Here is a 21,497-nt window from a genome sequence, read left to right as displayed (position 1 = left end):
TTTGGCTTGGCTGCCCGCTTAATTCTTTGGCACTGTGTGGGAGATAAATACACAGTGTCTAGGTGCCTTTTACAGTTGCTGCTTATGCTTAGAAATCGTGGCTCCAGATTTAAAGTTGACACCTCTCCCAGATTTGCTGGGTTGCTCTAATTTTACTTTTGTACTTCAAAATACATCAAACAGTGAAGAATCGTTTCAATATCAACAAAATCAAAACAAAATAAAACAAACATTTTAGGCCAACAAAATATAGCTACCTTTTGCCATGGACATGATACCCTTTTTCATAACTAGTTTGGTGCAAACAAATCTGTTCTGCAGAACGCAATATTAAAAACTATGAAAGGAGTGCACCTAGTTTTGAAAATTTTCAGAATTTAATTTGGGCACTCAGACTGGAGAATGTTTTTTCCTGTCTTTTGAATGAAGTTGTGAGGCTCATGAGAGAGAGGCACAATTAAGAATCATTTATGGGAGAAAAGACTTAATGCATCATAAAACTCTCATAAAACAAAGCAACATTGGCTGCATGTGGGTGAATGGACCAGAAGACCATTTCCCAGATTCCTGTTACACATCTTTTATACTAATGGAGAAGGTTGATTATAGATAGGATATCTTAATCTGTCTTTTTACATATTTAATGTTTCAGGATGTAACCATATGAGTGAGGCTTTTTTTTCTTGCTTAGTAGTTGGGTGTTACCACAAAAGGAAATGTGCTACCATTTTTGTGTCTGACTTGAAAAATCAAAAGCTTCAGTTAGAACAACAGTAAGTTGTATGTGAAAGAGCAGGTGCAGTTCTTATATGATCAGTGGAGATGCTGATATAGAGTCAGAAATAACTCGTATTACAGATGAGGAGGAAGAAGCTATAGTAAGTAGGATGCCATTACATTGTAGTCATGCAATTATCAGAAATTCTGCCAGGAGAGATTAGTTTACTGTGAATATTCTTTTAGGTGCTCTTCCCATATTTACCCAGTTTTCTTGTACTTCACAGAATGAAATTGAAATATCTTTCTACTAATTTCTTAAATATACAGCATTCTTTTACTTTTCAAAGAGACATATGTTTGACACGGCTCCATTTCCTGTGTTTGCTGCTCTTTTGTTTTTCTGTTTCAGTTTGCATTTATCGGCTGCTACTTTCTGTCGTAGCATTTTTTATCCCTTAGGAATCTCTGGTCACCTAGTACCAAGCTTGCAAAATTAGAGGCACTCTCAAAATATATGTATGTGGACACAAGCATGTAACTGTATGTGCATTTGCAATTGCTTGGTTTATGTTACCTATCTCACCCATGCAAACATTTTGCAAATAAAATTGACATATGAATCTTTTATAGTTTGGCCATATCATGTGTGCCTCCTCCTAGACATCCATTTGGTTTGCAGTCTAAAAAAATTGTTCTAAGAGTCAAGCATCTATTTTGTGCTAAGTTGGAGTTTGTGCTCCCAAATAAAGAAACAAAGCTATCAATGTACATTGTAATGCTTAATAGATGAATATATTTACTCTAAAGATAACAAAAGGGCTATAGTTAACTGTGCTGTGGAAACTTGAATTAAAGACCATTGATGTGTATCTTGTCATGAAGTCAGTTAAATTTACAGTATACTCCTTCCTGTCTGCATCAGGATATGACTACCAAGGGTACTAAGATTAATGCTGACCCTTAACTTGCAATGAGTCATGCAAGATTTTTGTAGCACAACTTCCATTTACATTAATGACAGCCAGGTAGCTAAAACCCTTTGCAAGGCTGAGAATTTACCTCCATCAGTGAGCTCTCATCTTCTAACTGTAATCTCTTTTTTTGACTCTCTCTCTAAACATTACAAGATTTCCTTGCGGCGGCAGCAGGTGAATGAGAGGCTGAATGAGTGGGCAGTCTTCAGTGAGAAGAACAAGGAGCTCTGTGAGTGGCTAACACAAATGGAGAGTAAGGTGTCTCAAAATGGAGACATCCTCATTGAAGAGATGATTGAGAAACTCAAGAAGGTAAATTTATTTTGGTTGTTTGTTTAAATACTGTTATGTTCACCTTTTCTTCTGCCCTGTCTGGATTGTCAGAACTTGAATAATCTATTACTGGCCTGTATTATAGATAGAATAGATAGAACTATATATTAAAAGAGCCACCAGTCTGATCCAATATGGCAGTTTGTATGTTCCAGTGAAAATTTTTGCCAATGTTCTTCTCTAATTATGTGCCTTTTTCTGTGCTTCTTAAAGTGAATTTCTCAAAATACAAAGAAATATCCCAAATGAATACACAGCTAAGAAAGGTGAATGTTTTACTAAATGCCTGCTCACAAGTGTCTGTAAACCACTTATGAATTATTGTATATGTATTTGCAAAATGTTTTTTTTCTTTTTATTATTTATGTTTATGTTGTGGTGTTTGAGGATTTGTTCATTCACCAAGCTATTTCCAACTTAACTTTAGACACTGCTTATGTTTATTTTAATTCTTCTAGCGGTGCTGAACTGAATGTGTTCCGAATACGTTTCCTGATCTCTGTTGATTCCTCTTTGCCATCTAGGATTACCAAGATGAAATTGCCATAGCCCAAGAGAATAAAATCCAGCTCCAGCAAATGGGAGAGCGTCTTGCCAAAGCCAGCCATGAGAGCAAAGCATCAGAAATTGAATACAAACTTGGCAAGGTCAATGACAGATGGCAACACCTTCTAGATCTGATTGCAGCCAGGTAAAAGCAGCTGCTTTGTTTTTAAATCCTACATGGAATAGAATCCTACATTGCAATTCATAAGGCAGTTGACTTCTTAGCTCAAGGAAGGATTCAGAACATTTTCTTACTTGTCTCTACACACTCATCTTAACTGTGATATGTAACAGATCTCAGCCAACAACATGCCTGGTTGAACTTATCCTTCCTGATCTACTGAATCTGCTTCAGGAAGTTAAAAGCCAGTATAGTATTTACTAGGATGACTAAGACTTACTGTAGTCAAAAGTTTATTGTCTTCTGGTCATGAATGGTCATTTTAGGTTGAAAATGGAAAGCAACATGAAATATTTTGTTTTCTTTAAAGAGCAGCACTAGGGCAACTAAATCACTAAATTCTCACTCACTTTTAAAAATCTTACCTAAAGGAGAGTTTATGAAAGGTGGTTTTGTTTTTCTGGTCAGTTTTTCTGATGGTTTTTAGTGGAGAGAGTAATGTAGACAGATGTATGACCATTGAGCATAGTCACTTGCAAAAGAAAAATAAAATGTAAAAAGTAGTTCCCAATAGGTTATGTTATCTCAGTTAGGAATAGAGATATGAACAAGTAGACGATTAACCAATAAGCCTAGGTTTATCAGTTAAACTTCTTGACTATTCGCATTCCCCCACCCTTGCTGCTTCCATATCAGGGGCAGCAAGTTGGGGGAAGTAGGAGCCGGTGCTGTGGTTTCCCCCCAACATCGATTCTGCAGTGACACCTGCCTCTGCCCTGCGCTGCTGCCTCTTATACACAGGCAGGTGCACAGGATGGCAGCAGCTCCAGATACAGACTTCTGGAGAAAGGGAAGCGGTGGGAAAGGCTGATGTGAAACAGCCTGTGTCGGTGGCAGTTCAGGATCACTGCAGAAAGAGGCTGCTCTGCATCCCATGAAGCAGCCTCTGTCCACAGCGAGCCTGGGCCTGCCATGAACAGAGGCTATTTCATGGCAGTAGCCCCATGCGTGGGGGCTCCGAGCTCCCCATGGGCAGGGGCTGCTGCTGAAGCAGCCTCTGTCCACAGCGAACTCAGGCTGCTGCCGACAGAGGCTGCTTTACAGCAGCCTCCCCCCAGCAACCTCTGTTCACAGGATAGGGGCTGCTGCTACTCTGCGCACCTGCCTTTTTATAAGAGGCAGCAGTGTGGGGCAGCAGGCATCTGGTCTATGAGGGCAGCTATTTTTTAAACTGTCTCCCCTCATGGACTGGCTTCCTCTTGGCACCCCACACTGCTGCCTCTGATATACAGGCAGCTGCGTGGAATGGCAGGGGCCTCCCTGGGAGTGGGGCCAGATTACACTGGCTGTCGGCCCCACCCCCAGGGACTATAGAATAGTTGACTAACCACTAAGAATTCATGCGGTTACTCAACTATTCTATTACCTGCTATTTAACATCCCTAATTAGGAGAAGAAAAATATTACATTAAATGTCTGCTGTCCATTCTGAGCTATAATGCAGCTTTTCTCCAGCTAATAGAAATATCTTCCTGCAGAATACAGATACAATAGTCAAAGCTATGGCAAATATTATTGTCTATCTGTACTAGTACCCAGTGTTCTATCTGCAGCAAGCAATTAATTTTTCTTCATCCAGAGGTTCTGTAAATATGTTTGGTAATCTCCAGTGTTCCCTCTAATCTTTCCCATCCATGTGCATATTGTTTCCATCCATGTGCAGAATAATTGTATGTGCACCAAGGTATATATATAAATGTGCAGCACCAGTGGAAACAAACAATCTAGATAGGGGATCTCTGCTAATCAGCTGGGTGGCATCTGAATCTCTTCTGAGTGGCTGCCCAAGCGCATGGCTTACAGCCAACATTAGTCTACCATTGTACTACAATATTCCTCCTCAGCATTCGGTGAGTGCGGGGAGTGAATTCCACAGTGGCAAAGCCATTCAGGGTTGCAGCTCTTTTCAGATTAAGGTAGCTGTGTTGGTTTTAATGTAACATTATTCAGGAAGTGGCACTTTTTACAGACTGAGCCTGTTGATTTGAGAGGATGTGGTGTCTCACCCAGTCTTAAGCAAAACAGTTACTTACCTTAATTCTACATTTTCTCTAGAAGGCGTTTCTAGTGTTTAAACATAACAGTGATGGGCTTCCTGTGCCTCAGCCAAGCTTTAAGAGGTTTCCAGTGAGACGTGATGGTATATACAGATGGCAAAGTGTACTTCTAGAGATCTATCTGCTCACTACTGGAACTAGTGCTGTGCTTTGGGAGGCTGGACAGTCTCAGGATTCTAATTCTCAGTGGTCTTTTCAGATAAGCTGTAAAACTGAATTCTTATACACTTATGCCGATCTTCCCATGCCACTTTCCTCAAGAAAAGATTAATTTGTCTAATTACAGGTTTGCCTCAGTTCCCCCATCAGTTTCTGTTGGATGCTTTCTTACTGAGTACATATAGTGTTGCCCCCTTTCACCACAGATCTGGCTGGATTTGAATTATGAGTGAAGGGGTACCAGTATGAATATCATGTATATCATGTGGCTACAGTTGGAGTAGGGAATGGAAAAATTCAGAAGATTGGTGAAGGGAGAGAGAGCTTTTGCCAACTCATCTCTAGTACAAATGGTTGTGACTTTATCTAATGTCTATTGGTTAGCCTGTGTGAAATGAGCTTGTGATTTAAGACTAGTTCGTAATGGGGAAAAAAATGCTTACATCTCAAAATAAGTTTGTAAAACACTTGGCTGAAATTTGGTATATCAGTGTATGTTGCTATTTTCAGGCATTCTGCTGGAAAATGCAGCTTATTTCTGACACTACTGACATTATAGTGCAAATTCAAAATTCTGGATCCCTGGCAATATTACTATTAACTCTGTTACATTCTCCATGTTTCTGCTCTCTCTCTCTCAATGCCATCTTTTGCTAGAATGTGCTTATTGGTTTGTTTTCAGCAGCCACATCCTCCAGTGGGAAGTACCTATTTACAGGAAAATTAAATACAAAGTTGTAGCCATGTTTGTCCCATGATATTAGAGAAAAAAGATGATGAGGAAATCTCTTTTGTTGAACCAACTTTGGTGAAACAGACAAACTTTCAAACCACACAAAGCTCACCCACCTTGTCTCAGTTTGAACAGTACTCCTCGGATATTTCTTTCAGAAGATGAATGAGAATATATTTTGACTACATAACATTTTCTTTTTCTTTTTAAACAACTCTTCTTGTATTAAAGAATCTTGATGTTAACCTGTGAGCAGACTAAAATTTAGTAATCTATTGCAAGATGCTCTTCCTAGAGGAAAAAAATCAGTCAACCACTGGACAGTTCTGAATCTGTTTTTATTAATATTTCAGACCATTTATGTAATCATTTTAAATATTCCTTCTGGCCTATTTTTTTCAGCAGCATATTTCCTTTTCACTTTTTCTTTACTACCCTTTGATTCCTTCTGTGGAAGAGAGGGGAGAATAAGAGAGAACTCTCCAGAAGGACAACTGCCTCTTGACTGAGGCGATTTCCTATTTCTGGCCCCTCGTGACTGGAAAGTTTTCTCCCCACAAATTATCCATTATGATAAATAGGCCAGCTGCATAGGTGTACAGCAAAGGAGTAGTGTGTGAATGCATGTGTTATACAGGACTTTTCTTGGACAGTTAAATTTACAACTGCTCAGTATTTGCACTGAAGCCTCTCTTCCCCCGCCTTCTCTTCCTGACACTCATGGCCTACATTCCAGGAGATCAAGCCTGACACATGTTGATGAATGTAAGTTTTATTTAGAAACATGACCACTTGTCACCATTTAGTCTCATGTTAGCAGACACGGTCTACTAACATTTGCTTGGACAGTGAGGATTTTTGTGTGGTACTGGCAAAGGCATGCTTGCCTGCAGCACAGGCTGTTGGACTACAAGTTTTTGGGCTGCAAGTTCTTGGTTTTTAGTACTGGAAAATTTCATGGTGATAGGAGAAGATTTATGTGCTGTGAGGATGGCAGAGGACTGCCGTGTGGATTCAGATCTTCCAGACTGCAATTGCGATGTCACAAGGCAGGCAGCTATTTACTTTTACTTGTGCATAGCTTTGGAATTTCTTATAGCTTGCAGAGGAACTAGTTGTCATAATATTAATCTACAGGCAGGGTGCCTTACCTAGCAACTTTTCTTTTCTTTTCTTTTTTTAAAGCCCAGTGTTGTTGATGAGTGTTAGGAAATCAGAATGCTAGAACTTTGGGATCCTCAAATGTTTGACTTAACTGAAAATAGCCTGACCCCTATTAGAAGCTGGTTAAGTGATGCTGAATGAAAACATGGATCTGATTTTACTACTGTGTTTAATACAAGATCATGTAAACATGTGAGGGTATCCAGAAGGTTGTAATTTACTACCTGCTGTTTGTGTAATCAGAGAGGCCTGGCTGCAACTGAAAGTCTCAGATGTGCCGACGCTCTGTAAAAGTACTTTCAGCATTACTGTCTTCTATCCTTGTCCTTCATGTACATATTTTTAAAATATCTGTAAGCAGATAAATTCTTTGCACCTTAGTTTTTTTACAATGTATACCAGTGGATTGAAATACTTTTATTTTTTGTCACATATTCTCCATGGGGGTTTTTTCGCTTTGTATTTTTCCACAATATTTTTAGTATAAACCAACTTGTAACTCTGTGAATTGTAAAATTATTTTTCAGTAAAAGTAGAAGTATGGGGTCTGAAGAATAAATGGGGCATTTTCAGCTACTCATTAGTTACTGAATGCTGCATTTTTTTAAATTGAGCTATTTGTTTTAGATAATGTAAGTATGTTCAAGTATATATAGAAGATTTCTCATAGTAATAGTCCCCAAACAGAAGCATTCAAGTCTGAATGAAATAGTGCTCTTGCATATATTTTTTTTCTTGTAATATATTTGCCTGGAATTTGAGAATTCAAGTATCTCCAAACTAGTGGAGTAACAGTCTCATTGTTTTTTTCCCCTCTAGAGTGTTTTGCCATTGTAGTTTGTGTAGGTAAAACTGTAGACATTGTGTGACTATGATTAACAGCAAATTAAACTGTGAGTGATAGGTTGAGTTGATGTCACATTTCTCTGTATATATTTGTTGGTTGGTTTTTAAGTTAATATTAGTAACTAGCCATCTAATGTGTCTCAGAGGGGTAGCTGTATTAGTCTATGGCTTTAAAACAAGAAGTTTGGCAGCCATCTAATGACTAATACTGAAGTTATGAGTTCTGTACAATACATTGTTTTGTATATATGCTGCAGTGCAGTATATGTTTAGACTTAAGTAGAGTTTGAGCGTATCTAGTTTAACTCTAGCCAAATGAGTTTTTAAAAACTTCCATGTTATTTTCCACTCCATAATATTTTCTAAGTATTCTTCTTGGTTTAAAACTGGCTTTTAAAAAGGAATCACATTGCTTTTCTTTAAATATTAAATTATACCAGCAAGTGTAATGAGCTAATTTAAACTTTAAAATGTTTTCTCATTAACAGTAAACTGCAAAAGTGACCGATCGGATTACATATTATTTTTCTGCCCAAGATATAATATGGGCTATGAGAAAATTACAGCAAGCTTCAGGAACTTCCTGTATTTGTGACAGACTTGCTAAATTTAGACAACCCTGCTTAAACCTGCCTTGTGATAATTCCAAGCATCTAATTTGAATTAGGAATCCTTGTTAGCAAGCAGGGGAACTCAGCCCAAGCCTCTTACAGTAACATGTTTAGTGAGATTTTCCAGACAAATTTGCTTTTTAATATATTGTTGTTGACAAATGAAACTCCAAAAAGGCACAGTTGTATTTTGCTCAGGGGGATCCAGACCCCAGACCCCCATGAGGAGACTGTGTGCAGCCTGTTTCCTGCCTGCTGGCAGAACTCTACAAATCCTGCCATCTTTCAGGCCATGCTGAGGAAGTATTTTGGGCTGTTGGAGAATGCAGAAATAAGTTTATTCCAGAAAAATTGCTTCTGTTACATGCACAGAATTTTGGGTTGTGTGTATGCAATTCATTTCAATGGGTGGCACAAAAGAGTTTAAAATGTCTTCCATGCTCAGACTAGAGGAGAAAAATTAGGTGAGCATGTAAGCATGATCCACTCTAAAAGCATGCAGGTATATTTTCAGTGTAATTAAAAACACATACCGAGGTTATTTAAGAGATTTACACATTTGATGAATAATTTAAAATACCCTTGGAGCCCTATACATGGTTCAAAATCTTATTGTGCTAGTCACAAACACAAAACAGGACAATTGTGGAATGATTTACTTACAACCTCCGAAAGACTAGAGAGCTGAACCTAACCACAAAGTTCGGATTCAAACTTACCTATATTTCAAGGATGCTATAATCTGATTATTTGGAGGAATTATTTAAAATGAAGTCTTCAAAATAGCTCCATATGGTGTGTACACTTATTACATGCTCTCTTGCGAGTGGATGCTCAAAAGCTGCTAGCCAGGATGGGGAGGGAGGCTTAGGAATGGGCAACTGGATGGATCACTTGATAACTGCCTGTTCTGTTCATTCCTCTGGGGCAACTGGCATTGACCACTCTTTGAAGACAGGATACTGGGATAGATGGATCTGTGGTCTGACCTAGTATGGCCGTTTTATGTTCTTACGAGTGGTGGAATCACAGTGCAACAAAGACATTGGGGGCATTCTGTCTGAAGCAGGCCTTATAATTCCAGGAGAATACACAGCAGCAATTATTTTTGAGCCTTCTAAACCAGTGGTTTGCAACCTTTTTCATTTGCAGACACCTAAAAACATTTCAAATGGAGGTTCATCTCCCTTTGGAAATCCTAGACAGTCTGCAGTCCAGAGGTTGAAAACCACTGCTCTAAACAAAGTGAAGCATATAATCTTCCTATGCCAGTTCCACTTCAGCAACTGAAACAGTAGTAGACATAGGACTCTTACTACCTCTTACACACTCTCTTCGGGATCTTTAACACTAATATGCAATTTCCTTTTGTTAATTTCAATAGCTACTTTACTTGTAAGCTGACCAGGTGACCACATTATGAAACAAAATGCACAACTAATTTAGAGACACTTTTTTTTTTTACATTGACCACATTAAAAACATTTTGTTTTCCTGAGCCAAAAGATACAGAAGCCTACTACATCTGTGTGTGGCCTCCTGAAAATCCTGAATTTCTGATGATTAGAAATATTGGTTTAGGCACTATTTATATGCTTAGTACTGTAAGTAGTAAGGGGAAGCCCTAGATTAATAATTCTGTTATTTTGAGTGTAAATGTTAAATTGAATTTCTCAATGAAAATTACAGTGAAGGGATGTATTATAAAGACTGTTTATTGATGTGCACATGTTCTTGTTTCTCCTTTTGGTAGGGTGAAGAAGTTAAAGGAGACCCTGGTTGCTGTACAGCAGCTGGATAAGAATATGAACAGCTTGAGATCCTGGCTTGCTCACATTGAGTCAGAGCTGTCCAAACCCATTGTCTACGAAACCTGTGATTCCGAGGAGATACAAAGGAAACTGAATGAGCAGCAGGTAAAATACAAAATGAGGTAGAAGAGTAAAAACCTGACATGGTCACCACACTGGCAGTTACACTATGGTGTGGGAGACCCAAAGTAAACTATAACCTTGAGCTGCTGGTATCCAGCTCAGTGTTGAAAGAAGGCACTGATGCAGAGAAGATGCCCTTAGATTTCAAGGCACATGGTGCTTATTGCATCACTCTGGTAGAGTCTTCTGCCGGCTTTGACATTGAATCTACAAGGAGCTGCTTGACCCAACAGAGGTAAGGTACCATGCTGTTATGTCCAGAATGTGGGTTACTGTTGTGGTTGAGATATTTTAATTAAATAAAGAACTACCATCTTCTTCCAGATATTAAAGTGAAGTGTGTTGTAGTGTTAGTTTGCGAATTTTATACGTGTTTGAAATTGACCATCTTTGGAAGATTTTGTTTTGTTTGCAATTCATAAACATGTTTGCGTCCCTTTGCATGTTGAGCAGCATGTGCAACACAGAACTGATGTTTAACTTGAAACTGATGTGCAGTGTGCAAAACTTGCACCTGGTGCTGAAATGAAGCAATTCATGCTGCAAATGGGAATAGTAGGATGGGCAGATAAGTTTTTCTTTATTTGTAGTCATTTTTTACTTTGTTTCCTTTTCCCTTCCCTACTAAACTATGCACTTCCATCACAACCTAGGAAAAAGTAACTTCAATTTTGCAAAGTAAAGAAATATGCATTTCTGATCATATTTGTTGTTCCATGCCATTTCTGTCTGACACACTGGGCAGAGATTCTGTTGCGTGTCACATAGCAGATTGTGTTTTTGTTAGTTTTTTTTTCTTGGCAGACTGGTTGCTGACTGATATCAGTGCAGTTTGTGATGAGCTAGTGAAAAGCCAAACAACACCTCTTCTTAACACACAAAGTGAAGGGATGTCATTTTTGTGGGAAGAAAAGTACTATAAAATTTTGTAGATAATTGATTTATAAAGCATGCAGAATGGGATTGTCAGTTTTAATCCTAACTCCTCAACTGATATACTGTGTGGCTATGGAAAGAAGCCTTTTAATTTCTATATACATTTCCCTATCTGTAACATGAGGTTAATAATACATATAGGATAGGTGTGAAGAGTAACTAATACTGTGCAGTTCTCTGAAGATGTAAAGTGTTGTACATTGCTGAGTATTAATGTTAAAGAAGAAGTTCAGAGATTTTTCTGGCCTCGTACCTATGTAGGCATCCCAAGGCTTGTTATATCTCCTTTACTTCTGCATTCATTCTGGTACAGACATCACTTGAACTCTTTTTTATCAGCAATTCTCAGCAGTGGTTTTAATGCAATGCTAGATGGTGGCAGTGTCCTTTTCAAAGTACCAGTGGTTCTATTGGAACTCCAAAGGGGACAAATGCTGGAAGTGTATTTTTTGCCTTGCAAATACAGTACATTTGGCAGACAATTATTTTATAACAATAACAGCAAAGAAAACATGAAGTTTTAACATGAAGAAAGTTTTTTATCATAGCTGTTCGTTTGTTTTTCAGAACACAGGTTACCTCCTCTGCCTTTTCAGCCAGCCATGTCAGCACTAGTATTTCTTTTATTCGTCTGTATATTTTTCCACATTTGTTTTCTCTTAGGGACATGATAGCTCCCCCGCCCACATTGTAACAAACCATCACTCAACTACAAATCTCAAATTTAATTAAAAATGTAACATTGCCTGCCAGAAAGTTGAGCCGAATCTCAGTTCTGTGGCTCCCCACTCAAGTTTCTACTGACCAGAAGGAGAGTGTCTAGCTTCACTGCAATCAGCTAAATTAAAAACAAGCTGAACGCTGAGATTTTTTAGTACAATTCCACATAATGTTATGGATTCTGTAGTAAATTTTGTGGCCTTGAAATTATAGCTTACATGGGGAACAACAAATACCAAAGCAACCATTTGCACAAGTTTGGTTAAATGAACATGGATCTTGTCTCCTCCTCTGTGACCATCCTTAGCTGTATTATTCTTTTGTGCACAACATAACTCCATAATCATCTTTGTGAGACTCATTCCAAACATGAGTCAGATGTTATCATGAATGTAAAGAATGTTTTTGCTAAAAATCAATCCACAGATGGAACATGTCAACTTGTTTTTATATTCTAGTCTACATCCATAAATGAATTATTATACATTTCCTTTTATTTCTGCATTTGCTTTCACAAGGCTAGTTGCTGATCTGCCTTTAGGACTAGCAGTCTCCAATATTGCAGAAAATTTCAGCTCATCTATTTCCTAACAGTGTTTTCATTCTTGAGAGTAAAACCAAGGACATACATGATACAGGACAAAAAAGCTCTATTTTTAAAATAAAACCACCGAAGAATTTCCAGTTTTTTGTAATTGTGTTGCAGACTTGAGGGGCCTTGCCATACTGATTGGTCCTGTTCTAGTCTTTTGGCTTCAAAAAAATACATGACAAACGTACAGTAAAAAATATACTGTAGCAAACTTGATATGGAAATTGGTTTGGAGTTTGCAGTTATTGTCTCAGGGACATGTCTTCACTCTGGGGAAGATTGACATTGCCATGATCGATCTTCCAAAGTTTGATTTAGCAGGTCATATAAAGATTCACCTAATTGAACTCAGAGGGTGCCCCTGTCATTGGACAGTGCTCCTGCGCCTGCGCCTGCGCCTGCTCCTGCAAGGAGTAAGAGAAGCAGATGGGAGTGTTTGATCCTGTTGGCCTCCCACTGTGGAGACGGGCGGGGAAACTCAAATCAAGATACGTCGACTTCAGCTATGTAATTAATGGAGCTGGAGTTGCATATCTTGACTTGATCTTCCCCTTTAGTGTAGACCTGGCCTAAGCAGCTAGGTAGTTGCTGTATGTAGATAAGTCATCTTCAACTTCCTGAGCAACAACTACTGAATTGAAAACATTGAGCATGAAAAATTAGAGCTGCAGAAAAGTTGCTCATTTTGTGAAGGCCAAAAACAAATTCTTAACTTAGGCACAAGAAGAAAAGATTCTAAAATGTCATCCAGGATAGAAAATATGATTAAACAACTTCTAATCTGTCCAGACTAAAGTGTGTTGTCTGAAGGGAAGAAAGGAAAGAAAGAAAGAACAAGTATTGATGTTGTGGCTTGGTATATTTTTATACAGCTCAAAATTTCCTGAAAGGTGGTCTTGTGAGTAAATTTCTGGAAGCCAGTATACAGTAATAACTTCCATGGTGATTGAGTCACCATGAAACACGCTGGAATATCTCTCTCTCTCTCTCTCTCTCGCTCACACACTATTTTCTCTATACATACACGCAACATTTTCTCATTATTGTAGAGTGAAGAATGAAAAAAAGTTCATTTTACTTTTATATGTTATAAAACCCTGTTTCAGACAAGGAGCTTTAGAATAATTTATTGTATTAAGCATGAACAGCTCATCTAGTAATTCCCTCAGTTATCCAACCTCCCCCATTTATCTAAATATTTTTATATAACCCTAAAACATTTCAGCTATATGTATTACACCGAGAAATCGATTTGAATGACTTCGAGCAAAATTTGCCATTGTATAGTTTCAAAAATTGCAAGGCCAGAAAGGACCATTCTGATTATGTAGTACAGTATAACCTCCTGTTTAACACAGGCCATAGGACTTTACCCAAAATAATTCCTAAAGCAAGTCTTTTTAAAAAATTCCATCTTGATTTCAAAAATTGCCAGTGATGGAGAATCTAGCATGATTCTTGATAAATTGTGCCAGTGGATACCCTTACTTTTAAAAATTAGCACTTTGTTTCCAGTCTGAATTTCTCTAGTTTTAACTTCTAGCTTCTGGATTGGATTATATATTTGTCTAATAGATTGAAGAGCCCCTTATTAAATCTGTGCCACATGTAGGTGCAAATATATGTTTAAGTCCTCTCTTAACCTTTTTGTTCGACTCAAGGACCTCATTCTATGCAGCTTATTGCTATAAAGTGTATTTCTAATCCTTTTAATCATATTTTGTGACTCTTTCCTGAACCGTATCAACATCCTTTGTGAACTGTGGAAACTCAAACTGGACAGAGTATTCCAGCAGCAGATATACCAGTGTCACATACAGAGGCAAAATAACTTTTCTACTACTTAAGATTTCCTGGTTTATGCATCTAAAGATCACAGTAGCCCATTTATCCCTGCCATTGCTCTGAGAGCTCTTGATTAGCTGATTATCCACCCTGACCCTCAAGTCATTTTCTCGAGTCACAGTTTCCCATTCTAGAGTCCCCCTTTGTCTAAGTATGATCTACATTCTGTGTTCCTAGATATAGTAATTTACATTTAACGAAATAGGAAAATGCAACCTAGATGGAGCTGCTATTAGGTGGATAACTAGTCCCAGAGAGGAGTTATCAGAAGAGGCGTAGTGAAGCTGTTATGTGTCCATGGGCAAAGGCAAACTTTGCGCTTCCCTCTCCCTCCTGCCACCACCGCGCAGTGGGGTCCCGAACCTTGTGCACGGCTGAGCCTGACCCAGGGAGGGGGGCGGATCTAGCTTGTATCGCATCATCCCCCACCCCCTCCAGTTTGGGGCCAGGCCCCTGCATGCACTAATCTGTCGGTGGAGATGGAGGAGGGTCAAGCTGGGGGTCGGGAAGTGGCTCCAGTCAGCAGCGGCAGGCAGAGGAGGAGCAGGTGAGCTGAGGTATGACAGGGAGAGGGGAGGGGGACTAAATTGGCACCCCCCTGGCATAGTGGCCAGGGGCAACAGCGCCCTCCCCCCCCCCACTATGCCACTGGTTATCAGTGATTCAGTCATGCTGGAAGCACATTATGAGCAGGTTTCAACAGGGATCAGTTCTGGGACCAGTTCTATTCAAAATCTTCAGTGATTTAGGTAATGTCATAGAGAGCACACTTACAAATTTTGCAGATGATATCAAGCTGGGTGGGGTTGCAAGTGCTTTGGAGGATAACGTGAAAATTCAAAATGATCTGGACAAACTGGAAAATGGTCTGAGCTAAATAGGATGAAATTCAGTAAAGACAAATGCAAAGTATTCTACTTAAGAATCAACCATCTATTACACACCTACAAAATGAGAAACAACTGCATACGAAGGAATATTGTGGAAACACATCTAAGAGTCATAGCGGACCACAAGCTATGTATAAATCAACGGTGTGACACTGTTGCAAAAAAAAGACACACACAAAATCAATCTGGGATTCATTAACAGGTGTGTTGTAAACAAAACACGAGAAATAATTCTTTTGCTCACCTCAGTACAGATTAGGTCTCAACTGGAGTATTGTGTCCAGTTCGGGGTGCCACCTTTCAGGAAAGATGTAGACAAATTGGAGAATGTCCCAAGAACAGCAAGAAACATGATTAAAATTCTAGAAAACATGACCTATGAGGGAAGGCTGAAAGATTGGATTTGATTAGACTGAACAGTTTTCAAGTATCTCCAATGCTTTTACAAGGAGGTAGGAGAAAAAGTATTCTCCTTAATTTCTTTTAGGACAAGAAGCAATGAGTTTAAATTGGAGCAAAGAAGATTTAGATTGAACATTGGGAAACATTTCCTGGTTGAGCATTGGAATAAATTTCCTAAGGTGTTTCTGGATTCTCCATCGTAGATTTTTAAGAGCAGTGGATAGACGAACACCTGTCAGGAATGGTCTTAAATGTTGCTTGGTCCTGCTGTAAGTACTTGGGACTAGACTTATTGATCTCTAGAGGTCCCTTCCAGTTCTGTGATTCTGTGTTTTCAAAGGGAGATTGGTTGCTTGTTCCCAGTTCACCAAGCATTCTAGATTGCTCTGTATCAGTGACTTGTTCTCATTATTTGCTATCTCACCCTAAGTTTTGTCTCTAATGAAAACATTATCAGTGATGAATTTGTGTTTTCTTCTAGATCATTGATAAAAATGATAGTGTAAGGTCAATAACTGTTTCCTGTGGGACTCCAGTGCAAATACCATTCATTTTAATGGTGATTCCTCATTTATAGCTATATTGTGAGAACAATGTTAGCCAAAACAAAATACAGGACTATGTAGCACTTGAAAGACTAACACGATGGTTTATTAGATGATCAGCTTTCGTGGGCCAGACCCACTTCCTCAGATCAAATAGTGGAAGAAAATAGTCACAACCATATATACCAAAGGATACAATTAAAAAAATGAACACATATGAAAAGGACAAATCACATTTCAGAACAGAAGGAGGATGCGGGGGGGGGGGAAGTAAATGTCTGTGAACTAATGGTATTAGAGGTGATAATTGGGGAAGCTATCTTTGTAATGGGTAAGATAGTTAGCGTCTTTGTTGAGACCAACGCGTAGAGTGTCGAATTTTAGCATGAATGACAGTTCAGAGGATTCCCTTTCAAGTGCAGATTTAAAAGGCTTCTGAAGCAGGATGCAGGTAATTAAGTCATTGAGACCGTGTCCTTTCTGGTTGAAATGGCAAGAAACTGTTTTTTCTTTGTGATCCTGTCTAATATCTGTTTTGTGGACATTGATCCTTTGGCGAAGTGTCTGAGACGTTTGTCCAATGTACAAAGCAGATGGACACTTTCGGCACATGATAGCGTAAATTATATTTCTGGATGCGCAGGAATATGTATTCTTATAACTCACTTGGGGTATGTCTACAGTACCCCGCTAGTTCGAACTAGCGGGGGTAATGTAGTCATCCACAGTTGCAAATGAAGCCCGGGATTTGAATTTCCCGGGCTTCATTTGCATGAAGCCGGCCGGCGCCATTTTTAAATGCCGGCTAGTTCGGACCCAGTGCCGCGCGGCTACACGTGGCACAGACTAACTAGTTCGGCTTAGGCTTCTAATCCGAGGCTTCTAATCCGAGGTGTAGCCGCGCGGCACTGGGTCCGAACTAGCCGGCATTTAAAAATGGCGCCGGCCGGCTTCATGCAAATGAAGCCCGGGAAATTCAAATCCCGGGCTTCATTTGCAACTGCGGATGACTACATTACCCCCGCTAGTTCGAACTAGCAGGGTAGTGTAGACATACCCTTGGTTAGGTCCAATAATGGTATCAGCAGAGTGAATATGTGGACAAAGCTGGCAACGGGGTTTGTTGCAAGGGAAGGTACCAGGGTTGGTATTAGTGTGGTATGTCCTGTGGTTGTTGGTAACCTTGAGGTTGGGTGGTTGTCTATAGGAGACTATGGGTCTGTCTCCCAGAGCCTCTTGGAGTTTAGTATCCTGTTCCAGTATAGGTTGTAGTTTATTGATAATGTGTTGGACAGGTTTAAGTTGGGGGCTGTAGGTGATGACAAGTGGTTTTCTATTGTTTGTTTTCTTGGGTCTGTCTTGAAGTAGATGGTTTCTAGGTATTCGTCTGGCTCTTTCAATTTGCTTTTTTTATTTCTCCGGGTGGGTAGTTGAGGTTTATAAATGCTTGGTAGAGATCCTGAAGCTTCTGGTCTCTGTCAGTGGGATTAGAGCAGATGTATCAAAGGGCTTGTATCAAAGGGCTTGGCTATAGATGATGGATCGTATGGCATGTGTTGGATGGGAGCTGGAAGCATGTAGGTAACTGTATGAGTCAGTGGGTTTTCTATAGAGGGTGGTGTCTAATTTTCCATTGTTGATTTGTACTGTGGTGTCCAGGAAATGAATCTCTCGTGTAGAATGGTCCAGGCTGAGATTGATGGTGGGGTGTAGGTTGTTGAAATCTCTGTGGAATGTCTCCAGTGTTTCTTGGCCATGCGTCTAGATCATAAAGATGTCATCAATGTAGCGTAAGTAGAAAAGGAGTAAAAGGGGACGGGAGTTGAGGAAACGTTGTTCTAGGTCAGCCATAAAGATATTAGCATACTGTGGGGCCATGCGTGTACCCATGGCTGTGCCGCTGATCTGGAGGTATAAGTTGTTCTCAAACTGGAAATAATTGTGGGTGAGAACAAAGTTACATAGGTCTGCTATCAGATTGACAGTGGTGTCCTCTGGGATAGTGTTTCTAATTGCTTGTAATCCGTCTTCATGTGGGATGTTGGTGTATAGAGCTTCTACATCCATGGTGGCAAGGATGGTGTTATTGGGGAGGTTATTGATGTTTTGTAGTTTCCTGAGGAAGTCAGTAGTGTCTCGGAGATAGCTGGGGGTGTTGGTTGCGTAGGGCTTGAGGAGAGAGTCTACATAGCTGGATAGACCAGTAGTGAGCGTGCCAATACCAGAGATGATGGGACGTCCGGGGTGTCCAGGTTTATGGATCTTGGGAAGCAGATAGAACAATCCTGGTTGGGGGTCAGAAGGTGTTTCTGTGTGGATTTGTTCCCGAGTAGCTGTAGGGAGGCTTTTAAGGAGACAGTGTAGTTTCTTTTGGTATTCCGAGGTGGGATCAGAGGAGAGAGGTTTGTAAAGTGTGGTGTTGGAGAGTTCTCTGGTTGCCTCCTGGTTATAGTCGGCCTTATTCATAATGACCACAGCACCACCTTTTTCAGCTGGTTTGATTATAATGTCCAGGTTGTTTTTGAGACTCTGGATGGCATGGTGTTCAGCGCGGCTGAGATTGTGTGTCGCTTGTTGTCATTTGCGAATAATGTCAGTCTGTGTGTTGTTGCGGAAGCTTTGTATATAGCTGGAAGAGCTCAGCTAACTGGAAAGAAAAGGAACTGAGAGTGAGAGGGGTGGGAGTTAGGTACTGAGTGACATTGTGGTGAAGAGACTCTATGGGAAGGGTAGGATTGCAGCAAACAGCCAAATCAGCACAGAGCAGAGAAAATCTGGTCAAAACTGTCACAGGTTCTCCGAAGATCCAGTGATCCTTCTGTTGGCTGTTTCTACTCTTTCTGGCTGGTTCCACTCTGCATTTTTCTCTCACTGCCACGTGGCGAGTAATAGGTAAAGGCACTTCAGGATCCTAGAGACCTTAGTGCATGTGTTGGAATCTTACCTGCACAGATCTCGTGATGGACAAATGGCCCTGGCTGGACTCCATTTTATCTTCTCACCTAAGTTCAGTAGTCTCAGCTTTGTCTACTTCTGTCCCTGTCATTTTATTCCCTTTTGAACTTCTGTTTTATGTTCTGGGCTAGGGGGGCTGAAAAGTGAGCAGTTCCTTGCTGATGTGACAAAACTTTCAGGGTATTTCATTTCTCTGGGCCACATCCTCATCTGTAAATGTTCAGAGCCCCATTGGTTCCTGTAAAGCCATGACCGTTTACACCAGCCTAAGATCTATCCACTGTCTACACATCTGCTCAAGTACTGGATGGCTTTGTATTGTTGCCTACTGCTACTAACCTACTTTCAATTAGTAACATCGCAGCAATGCCCATGTAGCTTGGGAGCTGTAATACTCATTCATCCCTGATTCTTCTGAGCTTGCCTGACTTCTTGTTTTGTGTTGTTTGAATAGCTGAAAGAGGTTGCATAGTTTCCAAGAGCATGTGGTTTGCTCTGTGCATTTAAGCTTTGATTTCTTGACCTGCAGGAGCTCCAAAGGGATATAGAGAAACACAGCACTGGAGTGGCATCCGTTCTTAATCTGTGTGAGGTACTTCTCCATGACTGCGATGCTTGTGCCACAGAAACAGAGTGTGACTCCATCCAGCAGGCCACCCGAAACCTGGACAGACGATGGAGAAACATCTGTGCAATGTCAATGGAAAGGCGACTTAAGTAAGCACAAAATGCTCATAAGAGACTCTCCAGCTGTTTCAATGTGGAAAAAAGTTGCTATTCCTCAAATATTCAGTTTCCTCATAAAATATTCTCCATATTAAAGGCAGACCATGTCCCTTCTCCGGCAATGGGATCTGTACAGGCAGGACTCTGTGCTTGTATTGAACCAAATTGATGTCATTGGGGTTATGTACAATCCCAGATGCCTATCCACTGAATTGCAAGATCAGGGCTCAAATTACTTTTCTGCTTCCTGTATAATTATAACAACATTGTTTTTTTTAATCAGCTGAATTTTTTCAATTACTTATTTCATTTAAAAAAAGTTTGTTACAAAAACATGTTTTCAGTGGATATTCTTGAAACTAACACTTTTTTTTTAACTGATGAATTGGAAAGAAGAATGGCACTGCATTCTTATTTTAATTCAAATAATTTATGACAGAAATACTTAGTCATTTTAATGTTTGTTTTTAAATAGTACCAATACACAACCTCCTCATAGCTGAGTTTCCCTAGAAAATTTGAAAATTCATGGTGCAGCATTTTACTTTCTTATAAGAATGGTTTGATTCTGCAGTTGAGTGTTGTCTCTCAAACATTCAACTAAATGGAGTTTTTATACAGAGGACTACATTTTGACAAATGGACACATTTTTAGAACTCGTATTGCAGCTCATAATGTTCTTTTCATACAAATTCTAAATGAGGATTTGCGCGCGCGCACACACACACGTACACACACAGAGTTGCTGTCTTATTCCAGCTTAAACTGGAATCAGCCAGCCTTTTATGTTATCCATTTATCAACCTTGCAATCAAGGCTTGGTTAAGAGCCAGTTATTGTTCAGTGCAGCCTTGGTTACCTATTGTAGCTTATGATTAGGCAGAGCGTTGCAGGTCAAATGACCTCAAATCTAAATGTACCCTAATTTTCCATTTCTGTCTCAGAATTGAAGAGACGTGGCGGCTATGGCAAAAGTTCTTAGATGACTATTCTCGCTTTGAAGACTGGCTGAAAATTTCTGAGAGGACAGCTGCCTTTCCTAGCTCTTCTGGTGTGCTGTACACGGTTGCCAAGGAAGAGCTAAAAAAATTTGAGGTAACTTATTATGTTTGAAATTTAATATCTCCCAATCCTATTACAGCAACCAGCTGGTTCTTCTTTCAGTACATAACCTGCTAACCACAGAAACACTGTACAGAAGAGTTGATGATTTTGCAGCTGTCTCTGCTAGCATTTTTAAAGAAAAAAAGAGAGGTTATATATATACATATGGAGAGAGAGGGGAGAGGGAGACTCACTCTATATCATCCAGTCTGTCATCCTAGCGATGCAGGATTGATCTCCACAGTACATTGCTTGCAGTCCTGTTCACTGTAATTTTTAAATATCCCAAAATCTTCTACCATTTCATGGTTCATTACTGAAACACTGACTGACCTCTTAATTATAGTGAAGCCAAAGGTTATCCTGTAATAATCACGAAAAGCTAAAGATCTGGAAAATAAGTATTCTGTTCACAGTCCTTCTGCCCGTTCATTCCATCCTCCTGCCATTCAGTGACCAGTGTTTAAATCCTATTTAGTGAGTTACTGACAATGGGAGACTACCATGCATATTTCAGCTGTCC

At 39.7% G+C, this 21,497-nt stretch overlaps 1 protein-coding gene across 13 annotated transcripts in view; it reads left to right on the top strand.

Moving 5' to 3' along the window:
* The window catches only part of SYNE1 (spectrin repeat containing nuclear envelope protein 1), a 479,589-nt gene that overhangs the window by 430,486 nt on the left and 27,606 nt on the right, over positions 1 to 21,497 (top strand). For 12 of the 13 annotated variants that reach the window (XM_075924462.2, XM_075924463.2, XM_075924461.2 and 9 more), the window contains 5 exons: positions 1,848 to 2,006; positions 2,552 to 2,718; positions 10,078 to 10,240; positions 19,673 to 19,860; positions 20,815 to 20,965. In XM_075924462.2, the coding sequence (XP_075780577.2) occupies positions 1,848 to 2,006; positions 2,552 to 2,718; positions 10,078 to 10,240; positions 19,673 to 19,860; positions 20,815 to 20,965 (828 nt within the window). Of the gene's footprint in view, positions 1 to 1,847; positions 2,007 to 2,551; positions 2,719 to 6,494; positions 6,753 to 10,077; positions 10,241 to 19,672; positions 19,861 to 20,814; positions 20,966 to 21,497 lie in introns of those variants that run through there. The other variant, XM_075924466.2, reaches the window with a different exon arrangement.

This window comes from Pelodiscus sinensis, chromosome 3 (genome assembly GCF_052426305.1).
Source record: "Pelodiscus sinensis isolate ZL-2025 chromosome 3, ASM5242630v1, whole genome shotgun sequence".
NCBI classification, from domain to species: Eukaryota; Metazoa; Chordata; order Testudines; family Trionychidae; genus Pelodiscus; species Pelodiscus sinensis.
Note: the sequence above shows the minus strand (reverse complement) of the source record. Positions and strands in the feature narration are given on the sequence as shown.